The 16,481-nt window shown below is 33.7% G+C and overlaps 1 protein-coding gene across 5 annotated transcripts in view; it reads right to left on the bottom strand.

The window, feature by feature from the left end:
* The window catches only part of PDS5B (PDS5 cohesin associated factor B), a 193,716-nt gene that overhangs the window by 12,002 nt on the left and 165,233 nt on the right, over window positions 1–16,481 (bottom strand). For all 5 annotated transcript variants that reach the window (XM_068526734.1, XM_068526735.1, XM_068526738.1 and 2 more), the window contains exons 24-30: window positions 15,218–15,341; window positions 7,580–7,784; window positions 5,124–5,238; window positions 3,208–3,340; window positions 2,753–2,872; window positions 1,804–1,866; window positions 1,077–1,222 (exon numbers count right to left, since the gene is read on the bottom strand). In XM_068526734.1, coding sequence (XP_068382835.1) covers window positions 1,077–1,222; window positions 1,804–1,866; window positions 2,753–2,872; window positions 3,208–3,340; window positions 5,124–5,238; window positions 7,580–7,784; window positions 15,218–15,341 — 906 coding nt within the window. The remainder of the gene's footprint in view (window positions 1–1,076; window positions 1,223–1,803; window positions 1,867–2,752; window positions 2,873–3,207; window positions 3,341–5,123; window positions 5,239–7,579; window positions 7,785–15,217; window positions 15,342–16,481) is intronic.

Here is a 16,481-nt window from a genome sequence, read left to right as displayed (position 1 = left end):
GAAAAGCCAGTAATTTAGGAAATGAATTGCTGGAAATGTTTTTGGTCATGTTAAATATGAGGCCATCCAGTAGAAAAATGTCTAAATGACATAGGTAAAGAAGGGTCACTTAGGTATCAGCCGCTAATATGCATTAAAACAGAAATCTAGAAAAAACAAGAACTTTAGATGTAATTTTTGTTTTAATTCGATTATACTATATATCATTTAATAATTTATTCATTACAAGGCAATTGATAAGACATTTTAGAATGTCTCCTCCCTTCTTTACTGATTGGTTATGAACAGTGCAAAAGACAACATAATCTTTCATAATAACTTAGCAAAACGAATAAATGGTGGCAGTTTAGCCTTGTACAAGGCTCTGCTGCTGACAAATGGTATGCTAAGCCCCATGCTAAAACCAGTTAAAATGTGAATTATTTTCCTTTTTTCTTTCTTAAGAAGAAGAAGAAAAAAAAAAAAATCTCCTGCAATGCATAATTCAAAAGTACGTTTTTAAACTATTTTTTTTTAACAAAAAAGTTTATATACGTACATGGTAAAAGAAATTCAAACCGTATCAGAATATAAAATCATCTCCCTCCTACACTAGATTATTGTAAACACTATTAAGACATTGTGTACTCTTCCCAAAACTTTCTATGCATATACAAGCAAATGAAAATACAAACCCTTCTTAAAAACTCAAAAATACTTTACACTGTTCTATTCTTTGCCTTTTTCACTCAATAATATATTGTGGAAGCTCTTCATATGAGCTCATACCTCATCATTTTTTAATGACTATGTATTCCATTGTATGGATGAACTAGACATTTAGTTTGGAAACTAGCTTATGTCTACCAACAATGATTGCCCCAACAAGCTAAAATATGAAAGGCTAAGATGGAGTACCTACCTAAGTGAACAAGCAAATACATTTAACTTGTAAATGGCTACCAGTGTTAAAACAGGAATGTTCAGATATGCACTGATTTTCATTCACTGACATTAAATGTAAATGATGTTATTTTAGATCTCATAGCCTTGATGGAGTCCTTAAATGTTAAGTATGGTATTTCTTATGTACTTACCTTCCTTTTATTCTTCCAGGAGAGCTTGGATTTGAGCTGCTGCTTGCATTGCTTACAGTTTCCATTCGTGATGATTTTGTCTGAGATTGTTTGCCTGCTGATGAAAGCGGCTTATTAACAGCTCCTAGAACATTGGTTGTTTTAGGCTGAAATGGAAAATGCATATCTTTCTATTTGATTAAAACCAAAAGAAGTTTAGATGTAAAGAATCATAAATAACACCTGTCAAAGTATTTACATATACAAATCATGAAAAACTTGCCTATCCTTCAGCAAAATAAGAATAAGAATTATAAATTGAATATCACTGAACAAATATAAAACTATATAAACAGAATAATAGTTGTTTCTTAGTTACCTGCAGTAAAAGGCTTACATAGGAAGTGAGAGCACATAAAATGTATAGTCAACAATGACAATTGATAATTAGACTCTTGCTAGGGAAGGACATAAGAAGATGTCTTTTTACTTTAATATTTTTATCTTAATATTACAGGATAAGATATTTGAAAGAAGGTCTCCAGGGTTTTACCATAAGCTAAAAAACAAGTTCTATATCTCAGCTTGCATCTATATAGTAAATATAACTATTTCTTACTAGTAAATGGAAGATATCTAATACTTTTGATGCATCAATTTTTAAAGAAATACTAAATAACATAATTATGCCAACAGTCACACTAAAATAAACTACCACATAAAAATTAAAACAATTTTCAAAACATACTTTTCCAGGAGTGAAAAACGATTTCATTTCTGGAGGCAGATAATTTTTGGTGTTACTGAAGTTCTACAAGCAAGAGAAAAAAATCATAGTCAATGACTACTGAAGCACTGTATCTACAAGGTGATTCAAAAGCCAACAAAGCATAGAGCAGCTTTTGTTTTAAAGTACATTATAAAATACATATTTGTTTAAACTAAATAGTCAGTTGAAACACAAAATTTTAGTCACTGATTTTAAATGCTGTAATAAGCTTAAACTAACCTCGTACTAATTCTAGTACTAACACAACATATTTGAGCTCTAACATGCTAGAGCTCTAAGAGCTCATCAGCAAACACTGTACACTGGGTAAGACGTTAACTGGTATTTTGCTTTAAAAAAAAGGAAAAAGGTAGTGGCTGTTTCCTCTCAGTTACTTTAACAGGCTTAGATGCACTATAAAACTCCAAGAGAGATTCTAAAAAACACCTTTTTTAGTATCATACAATACTTGAGTTTTCTGAGAGTGGTTTGGGAACATCCCTGTAGTGTTCCCAGGGTCTTGGGCCTGTTTAGTGTCAGTTCTCTGCTTGTTTCCTCATACCAGTTAGAAATCTCAAGGGCTTATAACTTCAGACTATCTCTATCAGCATTTTCCTTCCCATTTTGGATCAATGGCCATTATCTCATAGATTTACAAGCTTTGATCACATTTTTGCCTGTGCTTTTAGACTAGCATAAAACTTGGAATACAAACTCTAGATCATCCTAACTCATCTCGGAACCTATTTGTGTCCTCCAGTTTGGCCCATATTCTGGTCTTGAACCGCATTGTTAAGACTCATGGCAACCTTTTCATGACATTAGTAGTGGGTCACTTCTTGATACTGATTCTTCATGATCTTCCCACAACCTAGTGTTGAGAATACATTTTATTTCAACTTATACAAACAAATCCTAAAATAACTACCTTGTCAGGCTGGGTGAAAAAACGAGCTGGTAGTACTGGGTCTTTAGGAGATTCCAAACTATATGTGGTGCTTTTTGACATGATGATATTCATGGCAACATCACACACAGTATACAGTTTCTGCAATGGTATTAAAAGAAAATTAGGTACTTAAATCAGTATCCTAGACTCTGAGAATTAGGAGTAATTTTAGAACATGCAATTAGTATGCAGTTTTCAGGACAACAGTGTAAGTTAAAAGACTTACTCTATTATTTTCATTAGTTTACTAGTAACAGCATTACTACTAATTCTATATTAATTCTATGTTAGTAAGTCTAATTATTACTAATATGAATACTATTATTTATTATACTACTAACAGAAAAGACTGACGTTGTCTACAGAAGTTTCATACCCTATACTCAAATGCTTGAAATCAACATGGAATCATAACTTTACAAAGAATTACATACTTCATTCATTTTTGCATCATCTGGTCCTTGAGCATCTTTTGTTTGTTTAATATTTTCTACCATCTTTCTGATAAATGCATGACTGTTATTTTCATTTTTAGCCATTAATATTTCCAGAACAAACCAAAGACACCTAAAAAATACCAAGAAAAAATTCACTGTTAAATACAGAAATAATTCTAAATATAAATATAATGAACTCCAGGAGCAGGAAAAATTAAAAATAAACAGCTGTAAATCAATAGAGAAAAAAAAAATATGTCACACACATATCACAACATATATCGGCAATGTACGTGGGAGTTCGTAATACCCCTTTTCAAAGTCTCACTAACTTTCCTAGGGAGGCAGGTTAAAAAGAAACAGAAATGGTGGAAAGAATGAAGTGATCTTAATCCCTGGCTATGACAGGAAGGGAAGACTGCTTAAAGGAATAACTGGGCCATAGATAAAGTGAAGCCTCAAATATTCAAGACTGACTGTAGTCCTGATTGGAAGTCTTCAAGAAAATCTAACCACCTTACTCAACAGTAAGAATCTTCATCAATAAATCTGAGGAAAAAGGTCATGGCTGACAACTCTACATACTGCTTTTGCTTAAAGAAAGAAAAAAGTAAAAGAAAGTTTCAGTACCTCAGTTTTAAAGTTAATTACATTAAATTCTACTCAAGAAAATACTGAAAGTGCTTTGTCTCTGTGTTATGCAGACACAATGGGACAGAGGGATAGCACAGAGGAGAAAATGGGAGAAGAGAGAAATGTGAAACAAGGTATCATTCTAGAAGGGAAAAAAGGAACCTTTGAGACCTCAGGCACAGGATAAGTTCTTCTGGTGTGGCTCTCTGCTGGAATGGAGATCACTCATGGCTGTACTAGGGCAATTTACAAATACCGCACAAAATGTTTAGTAAATTCCAAAGAATATTTTATCTATTTCAAAAACTAATGTGTTCCGATAAGGAGGAGTGGCTAAAAGCTGTCATTAGTTATATAATCACTCTAACACAGAATTCATTTTGGGAAAACTAACTGCTTATTTTTTAAAAATAGAAACTGTGGCAAAAAGAGGGTAAAAGCTTTTTCTCTTGTCATGAGAAAGTTATCAATAATTTAATTTTATTCTCTTGAAGCACCTCAAATATTTAACTATAAAATATTTCTATGAATCAAGAAACCAAGAGTTATTTTCCTTTAATAGAAGCTAAAGGCATAAGAAATTAATTTATTCAAAACCACAAAGGTCATTCTTTATTGTAACAGAAACAGGGTCTCATCCATATTTTAAAGAACTCTGGTAGTCTTACAAAGACTTCTCTAAATACCGTTATATTCCCCTATCCCACACCCAGGCATATAGAGTCTTCTGGCCTCTCAACAAGAATCTTTGAAAGAACTGTAATTGTCATAAACTTTAATTAGAGAATCACCAATGAAGTAGTAAGTGGAATCAGTTGCCTGGTTATCAACTTGGCCCATTATTAAATTAGACTATTCTCTATTCCTTATGGAGGAAGATAGTAACTGCAAAGAAAATGTGCTTACTATGTGAATAAAAGAGAGTATTAATTCTCCCCACATGAAAATCTATACAGTGTTTCAGAAGAAAGTAGGAAAAGGTAAGAACTGGAATGGAAACTCTTAATGGGTTGCTTCAATAAAAAAGAAATGCCAGACTGGTAGAGAAATAGGTCAGTAATACAGTAATTATGCTAAGTTGTTTTGGGAAATTATATAAGAAATGAAACATGAAGAGATGGTATGAAAAAAGAAAAATAAGAGAACAAATAAGGTAAAGAACCTTAAACTCCTAAGAAATGAAATAAATTTAATACACTAATTATAACTGAGATTCCATTATCAGCAGGAAAGGGAAAAAACTTTCAGAAAATATGAAAATGGGATGGAAAAAGTCTTACTCTTTAACATCTTTAAGTTGTTCAATATCCTGTACTTTGACATAATCTGGGTCATGTGCCAAAAGGTGAATTGTATATGGAACAACATACTCGGGTAGAAGAGACAATAATTTTTCTGAAAAAGAAAAAGAAAAAGAAAAAAACAAAACAAAACAAAACAAAAACAGCCAGGTTAGAAAACCAAATCTTACTCATTCTCTTTCTCTCTCTCTCTGATACTATGTTTCCTGCATCCCAATAGTTTACCACAATATGACTGGAAGGAAAATATATTGAAATGTCCAGTGCTGAGGTACATCATAAATTAAAGTTTATTCATTCATCCATCATGGCCAATATTGATTTGCCTACTAAATGCACCATGTGCTGAGGCTACAAAGACAAATATTTCAATTTTCAATAGATATGGGAAAAAGTGACCCAAACTATATTCAAGACTAAGGAACATAAGATCTATTTTTCTTATTATTAGTAACTCTATGTTCAACACTCCCTTGTAAGCTGCAGAGCAAAATGAAAAAAACTAGTAAATTTTTCAGTTAGTATGACACAAAAACAGGAGTAACGGTTGATACTATTTGATACTATTTGTAACATAAGAACAGATATAAAGGAATAGACATTGTTTCTAGGGCATTTTAAATAACAAACATCTTTTTAGTTTAAATTCAAGTATTTTAATATTTTGACTGAGATCAGCATATTCCATTAGAGGTAGAATGGAAATCCTAACTAGTTTTAATAAAGGTTACTCAAAAGACCAGGATTCATATTCTGAACAATTCTTTTTATATTTCCTACTCTCAAAATTTTAAATCAGATGTTCAATCTAGAGTATAATAATGTATGTGTCAATAAGGCACCAAGTTTTCTTTATTTCTATTGCTGAACTCAAAGAGAATAAGTTTGTGTGTAATATCATTCATTTCAAGGTAGGTATAGAAGAAAAAAGTAGCAAGGTTCAAAAGTCAGTGAAAAAGTCTGTCAAACATTTATTGAGTGCTTACTCTTTTCCAGGCCTTCTATTTTTATTGGGGCTTACTATTTTAAATATAAAGATGCATAAGACTAGATAAAGACCTCACACTAAAGCATGGACAGGACAGAAGCTATACTTCAATGTGGACAGTGCCCTAAAATAAGAATAGCTAACAACTACTGAGTACTTCTTTGGACCATGCATTACGCCAGGTGCTTTATACACGTAATTTTTTAATCATAATCATAACCACCATAAGCTATGAGTAAAACTATACCAGTCTTACAGAAAGGAAACTAAAGCTCAGATTGCCCAAGTAACCTGCCCAAACACAACCAGTAAATGGCAGCGGTGGGATTTGACTCCAGAGCCCTCATTTTTTCTAAGGTGAGTTAGGAACAGAAAGAAAGAGGGTCCTAGTGATGAGGTAACACCAAAACTGTATTTTAAAGGGTTCAAAAGGGGCAAACCACTCCCCTTGGTTTTGTTAGTTTATTTGTGTGGACAGAAGGGGAACGCAATTTCCAGACAGAGTTGACAACAGAGAAAAAAGACGGCTATACAAATTTCAAATAATCCAGAGTACAATGAGCACAGAATTTATAGTCAGGAGTAGCTAGAGAGAAAGCTTAAAACTCAAGCTGAGAGTAAACTATAAAAGGCCGTGCTAATGAGCTTCAACTTGATCCTATGAGCAATAAGGAATCGACAAAGGTTTCAAGCAAGGAAGTGATGTGATCTGATCTGTTTTAGAAAGATAATTTTGACAGTGGTGTGACACAGCTGGAGGTGGGTCAGAGGCAGGGGAACATTTACAACAGGGAGTTTGTTAGGAGTATATAAAATAATCCAAGTGAAATATAGCAGTGTAGGAGAGTTGAGGAGAAATATTCAAGATATCCAGAAGAAGAATTAAGAGGATTTAGTGACCAATGAGAGGAAAAAAGAAGGCGTGAAGAATGCCTCTGATTTCTGACTTGCATAACTGAATGGATTTTAATGCTGTTGATCAAGTCACAGAAGTCAGAGGGGCACAAAAACTAATAGTGTGGATGGGGTAAAGTGAGCAGATTTTAAAACGGCACACAGGAACCTGCTATTAATGTCAGCTACAGGTGAGGACAACCAGTAAAGATCAAAGACCTGTACTTTTTTAAACTAAAAGATAGTACTTAGACAATCTTCATAAATGTATCGCTTACTGTTTTATTTACCTCCAAAGTCACTGATTTTTTTCCCTTGGCCTTTTAGTCAGTTGCATAAAGAGCTATGGGTTGATATTTAAATACCCATGCATTTATATTTTAAAATGACCTATTAAAAGGAAAAGCTGCTATTGAAGAACAGTAACAACTTCTTATTTAATGAGGGCAAATTAGAATATAATAAATAAATAACAGTAACATCATTTTGTGTTCTATAAAACTGAAAACTGGCAGGATGGGAAAGTACACTTTTCATTTTCATATACGCTTACCACTAACAGCTGCATGCTGTTTCAGATACTCGCGTCTCACGTTGATATTTTTTACCAGACACTGCCTGGCATGAGCTCTTCTTTCTTTTACAGGATCTTTTGCACAAAGTGCACAAATTGCCATATACTCAAGTGGAAGCCGTAATCGGGAAAGACCTTTGTGCAGTTTCTGAGCAAACACTTGTCTTACTTGATAGCATTCATCCTGAAAGACACAATTATTCCACATATTATCCACAGGGTACCAAAGAGTAACAACTTTAGATATGAAATTCGCTATATCAGGTAACCAGAAGGGTAAACATAGCAAGTTTACCCACAACCACTGCTTCTGTTCACAAGACTGAGATGTGATAAAGTTAATATCAAGGCTGGAGTGATCACCTGGAGCCTAATAACTACCAGCTACCTGGTGTTAGAACATATTGAATGTAATCTTAAAACAGATAACACTAGTAAATATTAATCCATCCTAACTTAAATAAATGAGGTATGTAAAAAAAAAAGTGTGAACACTATCTAATATTTAGCTTTTTCATTTGCTGAGCAAGATAAAACTCTGTCCAATTTATATATTTTAGTCCTATCATTTAAAAAACTATTCATATTGAAATGCACAACTCTGAAGGCAAGAGTTACTAATTTCAGAAACATCACATTACTTTTAGTTCTATAAATGAACCAATCTGTTCATTGCCACTGTGCCGGCTTTCTTCACACTACTCACTCTTCTAGACCACCCACCTCCACTCTCCTAGTCCTCATCTTTAACGACAGCTCCTGTATCTTCCAGAAATCACTGCGAAATCTGTATCCTGCATCCACTTCTGTGCTCCCTTAGCACTCTGTGCGTATCTCCACCATAGCCTTTAGTATACAGTATGAAAACGACTGGTTTATCTGTCTTAACCAGTGCTGTTTGTTCCTTGAAGATGAGAACGACACCTTTATTTTTCTCTGTGCCTCTAAACCTAGCACAATATCTGGTACACAGATTATGAGAATTTTTTCTAAATTATAGGGAAAAGCTCATATGACTTTTGAGCCATATATGAGACATACAAAGACCTTCTACGACATAAAAAGACTTTCATTATTACACCTTACACTCCACCAACGAACATAACATGTGGTATGTTTCACATTATTGCAACTTTATGTTTATTTCTTCTATCGAGAATATAAATTTTGTTTTTCTTCGAAACCTAGGTCATAACATCTTGCCCTTATCATTAAATCCTTATTTTGGGTATCTTCTTTCATTTAATTTGAACTTCAGTTTACTACAATACCAAATACCCACTTTTAAAAAAGTAGTCAAGTGCAGCCACTATGGAAAACAGTATGGAGATTCCTCAAAAAACTGAAAACATAGTTGCCATATGATCCAGCAATCCCACTCCTGGGCATATACCCGGACAAAACTATAACTCAAAAAGATACAGGCACCCCTTTATTCATAGCAGCACTATACACAATAGCCAAGATATGGAAACAACTTAAATGTCCATCGACAGATGAATGGATAAAGATGTGGTACATATATACAATGGAATACTACTCAGCCATAAAAAGAATGATACAATAATAATTTCATTCTTTTTTATGGCTAATATTCCATTGTATATATATATACCATATCTTCTTTACCCACTCATCTGTTGAAGGACATTTAGGTTGCTTTCATGTCTTGGCTATCGTAAATAGTGCTGCTATGAACACTGGGATGCATGTATCTTTTCAAATTAGAGTTTTTATCGTTTCCAGACATATGCCCAGGAGAGTGGGGTGGGGGAGGGATGGAGTGGGAGCTTGGGGTTAGCAGATGCAAACTATTATATATAGAATGGAAAAACAACAAGGTCCTACTGTATAGCACAGGGAACTATGTTCAATATCCTGTGATAAACCATAATGGAAAAGAACATAAAAAACATATATACACACACACACACACCTGAATCACTTTGCTGTACAGCACAAATTACCACAACACTGTAAACCTACTATACTTCAATTAGAAAAAAGAAGCAGTCACGCTTTCACAGAAATATTGTCTATCATCTACCCTCATAATCCACAAAAGGAAGTTAAACTTATCTCATTCCTTCCTCAGTATTACTCCTATAGGGAGAGGAATTTTCATTATTCAATTATTTATTATAAAAATACCCAATTACAAACTGTGTAAGTAAAAGTCAATATATCACAAATATATTCACAAATGAACAGACCATTCATTAAAATATTAAACAAGAGGGAGAGGAACAAATTAGGAGTATGGGATTAATAGATACAAAGTACTATATATAAAATAGAAAAGCAATAAGGATTTACTGTATAGCACAGGGAATTATACCTAATATCTTGTAATAATCTATATAGTGGAATATAATCTGCAAAAGTCAACCTGAATCACTAAGCTGGTTACACCTGAAACTAACACAATATTATAAATCAAATATACTTCAATAAAGCAAACAAACAACAAAAACACTGAACAGCATTCAAACATCCCTCCCCCTATCCCTATCCCCCTAGTTAGATACACTAGGGGGACAGACCATGTCATTCTCTCATTAATCATCGAGGATCCAACAGTACAATGCAAATTCATTACAAAGTCAATTGTGAATCACAGCAAAGGTAGAAGAGTTTCAGAAAGTCATTAAAGTCATGTTAGAAAAGAACTGTCAAATCATATGCCAGGCAACTGACACATTTAACAACAAAAGATGAGAAAATTGACCACAATGATGATACAACATGTACATCAAAAGAGAATCATGTGAATAAAGATTAAAACATGTGCTCCTGGGAACTGAGGAAGTCTTCCAATGTTTGTTTTTTGTTTTTTGCAAAGATTTACCCTTTTCGTTAGGTTATTAAAAAAATATGAAGCAAAGGACAGATTTATCCTTTTGACTAGGTTATTAAAAAATGTGAAGTAAAGATTTACCCTTTTGACGAGGTTATAAAAACATGTGAAGTAAAGGATAGAGTGATACAATTTTTATCAGGAAAAATACACTCTCAAAAAAGCACACTTGATACTTTCATGATTATACTTATAACCAATAATTGGTTCAACATAAAGAAGATGGTGTCTAATACTACAAAATATTTTTCCCAAGGATAAAGTTCCAATCAAAGCTTTTATTCACTACTAAGAAATTAATTTTAGTCTGCATCTTAAATTAAATTTTAATGTCCTTTTTTAAATTGAAATATAGTTGATTTACAATGTTGTGTTAATTTCTGCTGTACAGCAAAGTGTACTTTTTAAGTATAAATTATCCGTAGAGCTACTTCTAGTATCTTGCAAATAGTTCAGTTACTCTGTGTACTGCACTGTTATCAATGCTTATTTTTATTTTCTGTTCTCCTAAGAGGTTATCTTCTTGAGGGCTGTAGCCATGACTCATCTTTGCATTTACAGAACCTAGAACAATGCATAGCACATAGCAGTACACAGCAAATTTTCATGAACTGCATTCAAATTCTAAAATACCTAAGTAATTATTAAATAATTTTAAGATTCTTATTATTGAATTTCTATTCCTCCATATTTACTTTCTATTCAAATACATGACAAAGGTCACTGAGACACAATAGTGCCTTTAAAGATCTCAACTCAAGTAAAGAGAAATAAACCATAGGTACATAACTAAGCACAATACATGTATGTACCGGAGGACTATAGATAAAATCTGTAGCGGATCAGAAGGAAACCTGCTGTAAGAATAAGAGCAAGTTTTCTGGAGAAGGCTGTGCCTGAGCCTTGATTTGCAGAAAGGGTTGGATTTGGATGTGTAGAAATGAGAGGGTGAAAACAAAATTAGAGGCAGCAAACCACAGGTACATAAAAGAAAAAAATGTTCGGCTTCGTTGAAATAAGCATGGGTAAAGGGTAGTGTGCTAAACGGGATTTTTAAATGTATATTTGGGTCCAAATATTAGAAGGACTTGAATGGCAATGTAAAATATATGGGATTTGTTCTTTCTTACGAGTGTAAGCACCTAAATATTTTTGACCAGGAGCTAATGATGGGTACAGCAGTAAGAATGGTTAAGAAGGTATGAATAAAAAAAGATATAATAGATATCAAAGGACAGAATTATCTGTACTTTTGCAACAAGGTGTAACTACAAGCAAATAGTCAAATATAAATCATGCTTTTAGGTCTAAGAAATGCCAACCAGCTTTATTTAATGCTTATTGAGGCTCTCTGCATGTCAGGAAAGAATAGATTTGGGAAAGATTCAGTCTTACGTTCACAGAACATGAAAGTTTGAAATTTCTGTTTAGCACTGGAAGTGGGACCGGAAACTTGAGAAGGGCCAGAAAATGTAGTCGAGAAGCATGACAAAGATCAGGAGACAAAAAACAAAGAAGAGCGTTTCAAGAATAAAGGTGCAATGAGCTGTGTCAAATAATGCAAAAAGGACATGTATAATAAAAATTAAGATCATTGGATTGAGGGACTTAATTAGACCATTTTTGGAAAACAGTGAAGGCAAATGGCAAAATATGAGTAGTGAGGAGCGAGAGGATCAGAGAGACAAAGACACAGATTACTCTTTCTTGAGGTTTGGAGGTTTAAAAAGAAGAGACAACCATGTGGTTTAAAGGAAAAGCAGAATTAGGAAAAAGTTTTGCATAGGATAGGGTAATCTCATGTTTGTAAGTTGTGAGAATGTGCTAATAATTAACTCTGAACCATTAACACATGGTCCACAGTCAGAATTTCAAAACAATCTTTAAACTTAGGTAATCTGAACTTTCACCTTGGGAATCTGGTGACTGAGATAGTAACATAAAACAAAGTGTGCTAGAAAAGAAAGTCTCTAGAACTTACCCAAGTGTGGATGCTTTTTGCACGTAGTGGACATTTAACTAATGATCTGCACATACTTATTACACACAGGGAGTTTCAAACAAAGCCCATCTCTTTTAACATATTTTCATACATCCCTTTTTAAAGAAAAAAAAAAAATTTCTACTTCACAACCGACAGCACCAATACCCTAAGAAATACCAGACCAAGAATCCAACAACTCAACGGACTGCAAGTACTACCAATTTGAAAAAATAATTACATAGTTTGTTTTCTAAGAAATTTAATATATACTTTTAAACAATTTTCATTTTATTGAAAAATAAGATGATCTCCAAAATTAAAGGGGGAAAACTAAACCAGGAAATTATGGGCTCTGCAAAATCTCATTTCTGCTATTGTTTAGTCTAATATCTGAATAACAACACCAAAAACTAAAACAAATCATAATAAACAGAATTTGGAATAGCTGTTTTAAACACTGAAGTACTATAAATTGATAAAATAATTACAATTAAAAAAACAGATGACTGTTTATGTCTAAGGGTTATACATAAGCAGCAATTTTTTAAAAAGCAGTAGAAGGAAGCAGAGAATGGAGAGAAAAATTGCAAGTATCCCTAAAAAGTGCCAAATTCTTATACATAAGACTGCTTGGAAAAGAACAGGAAAATCAAGTGTAAAATAACCAAATTATGAAAAACTCATATTGGAATATCATATTTACTACTGTAGAAGTCCTTTTTCTTTAATTTTCTCAATGATGCTAAAAACTTGTAAAGTTATAGACTTCAAATATTACGGTACTCTAATATGAAATCTGCAAGACTGGAATATGAATTCATTAGTATCACTGTTAATAACTTGAAATTCTAATTCACTGAGTAATAAGGAATGCTTCTGCCCTAAAATTAACCTCTACCACGTCTTCATAAAACTATACGTTTCTATATACTTTCCTTCCTTTTAAGAACTAAGTCCATTCAATCCTTATTATTCACACATTACTAATTTGTGAATTCACCTACTCACTAAAATTTATTTGTAAACCCAAATCAATACTTGCAGCACTTTCATCGTCATTCAAGAGTAAATGCACCTTTAGGCCTTTAATCCATTTTGAGTTTATTTTTGTGTATGGTATTAGGGAGTGTTCTAATTTCATTCTTTTACATGTAGCTGTCCAGTTTTCCCACCACCACTTACTGAAGAGGCTGTCTTTTCTCCATTGTATATCCTTGCCTCCTTTATCAAAAATAAGGTGACCATATGTGCATGGGTTTATCTCTGGGCTTTCTATCCTGTTCCACTGATCTATATTTCTGTTTTTGTGCCAGTGCTATACTGTCTTGATTACTGTAGCTTTGTAGTATAGTCTGAAGTCCGGGAGCCTGATTCCTCCAGCTCCGTTTTTCTTTCTCAACATTGCTTTGGCTATTCGGGGTCTTTTTTGTTTCCATACGAGAAATGGAAATAAACACAAAAATAAACAAATGGGACCTAATGAAACTTGAAAGCTTTTGCAGAGCAAAGGAAACCATAAACAAGAGAAAACACAGCCCTCAGAATGGGAGAAGATATTTGCAAATGAAGCAACTCACAAAGGATTAATCTCCAAAATTTACAAGCAGCTCATGCAGTTCAATATCAAAAAAACAAACAACCCAATCCAAAAAAGGGCAGAAGACCTAAACAGACATTTCTCCAAAGAAGATACACAGATTGCCAACAAACACATGAAAGGATGCTCAACATCACTAATCATTAGAGAAATGCAAATCAAAACTACAATGAGGTATCACCTCACACCAGTCAGAGTGGCCATCATCAAAAAATCTACAAACAATAAATGCTGGAGGACAGGAATAAAGACGCAGACGTACTAGAGAATGGACTTGAGGACACGGGGAGGGGGAAAGGTAAGCTAGGACGAAGTAAGAGAGTGGCATGGACGTATATAACTACCAAATGTAAAATAGATAGCTAGTGGGAAGCAGCCGCATAGCACAGGGAGATCAGCTTGGTGCTTTGTGACCACCTAGAGGGGTGGGATAGAGAGGGTGGGAGGGAGACGCAAGAGGGAGGAGATATGGGGATATATGTATAAGTATAGCTGATTCACTTTGTTATAAAGCAGAAACTAACACACCATTGTAAAGCAATTATACTCCAATAAGATGTTAAAAAAAAAAAAAAGAGTAAATGTACAGAGATGCGAAAAGTTTTGAGTCGCCTGACACACGTCCCAGATGAAGTCAAACAAAGCAACGTTCTGCCTCCCTGCTTCAGCTCTCATTATCATTAACAAATGTCTGTTTGGTGGTCTATTTAGTGCCACATTTTTCGCATTTTTATACTTTTTATTGGTGATTTTGTTGTTTAAAATAGCTCCCATGCATACTGCTGAAGTGCTGTTTTGTGTTCCTAAGAGCAAGAAGGCTGTATGTGCCTTATGGAGAAAATCTGTGTCACATAAGCTTCATTCAAGCATGAGTTACAGCGCTGTTGGCCATGAGTTCAATGTCAATGAAACAACTGTACACTAAAAAAGGTGCCATTAAACAGAACCAGACAAAAAACAAAGTTGTGTACTACTGCAAATAACAAGAATCAACTGTACTATGTCAGCAACCCACAATTCAAATGACAGTTTTAGAACTCTGAAATGTTTCACATACATAAATTTTCCAAGAGGAGACACAAACATTCAAGATTTTTATCTCTTTATCATGGTGGACTTTCTCCTTCCTAAAAGTCAAAGACCATAGAAAGTCATGTTCTATATAGCCATTTTCCTTACATTGATAGCTAAAGCACATAGCTGATATTGTTCTAATGTGATAATTTCATGATAACAGGGTTCCTGTGCCAGCTTCACAATAGCACTCCCAGCAGCAAGTCTCAGACGTGACATATCTGGTTTACTGAAAAATAAGCAAGAAAGAATGTAAATTAGATTTCTAAATGTCTGCACAAAAACATTCTTACTTTGAATATCTAATTTTATAAAAATTCCTCTGGCCAAGAAAAAAAAAGGGCAGAAAACAATTTAGTGATACTGAACACCATATTATGTTTCCTTAACTTCTCTAAGATGGTGTGTAATGCCACATAATTCTTCTCTTGAACATAAGTCTAGGCTAGTCATTGAATTCTCTTATACCACACAAAACAGCTGTCAGCCAAGCCTAGAACAAATATATTTGTATGTTTAGTTGTTAGGTCTTAAGTCTTCCACTACAGATTTTGTTTTTTAATATGTGTTTACTTATATATTAGGCATAAAATATCCTAACTTCCTAATCAGTCAACTAAAACTATGGTGCTAAGTACAAAAGAAGTGGAATGAAAGCAGGTGTAGTGGATAAAACATTACTACTTTTAGCTAGTATTCAATCTTTGAAATACCCCCAAGAGCCTACATTGAAGTTTAAGGAAAGAAAATTTTTGCTAAATGGGACATACTTAAACAATTAGGAAATTCCTGACTAGTAAATATATTTAAACAATCCTTCCTAATACAGTGACATGTTAGATGAATTATTAATGTAACTGGACTAATGTAAGGAGGGAAGTTGTAACTCCTTAATTAGGATCCCCTATGTAGTTCCATAGTAAACGAGTATTATTTAATATTCATACAACAAATATGTGTCAATTTTATATACGGTACTGAGAGGGACTTAAAAGAGACAAATCTCAGTCTTCCAAGATCTAATGATCTAGTTGGTTTAAGACTCTTCCTTTATCTTTCTAAGGATTTTGTAAAAATATTTACTGAATGTATGCCAACATTAATAAGGTTCTGAAGTTACAGGTCCCAGAGGTGCTTTTCAGTTCATCAACAGCAATAATCCAAGTAGTTATTATAAGGTAAATCACCCAACCACTGCTAAGGAAAGTCTGATTTTTCTTGTTGGAGTTTTTTTAGTATAAATAAAAATTAAATAATTACAATACTTTACAACTATGTTTTTGAAGCCCCGGTTTAAAAACGGAGACCCAATGAGTGCTCCCACGGCGGGGACACGTCAGGTCTTAGCAGCTGCAGGCTCTGTGGGCAC

This window comes from Eschrichtius robustus, chromosome 18, assembly GCF_028021215.1.
Source record: "Eschrichtius robustus isolate mEscRob2 chromosome 18, mEscRob2.pri, whole genome shotgun sequence".
Lineage (NCBI taxonomy): Eukaryota > Metazoa > Chordata > Mammalia > Artiodactyla > Eschrichtiidae > Eschrichtius > Eschrichtius robustus.
Note: the sequence above shows the minus strand (reverse complement) of the source record. Positions and strands in the feature narration are given on the sequence as shown.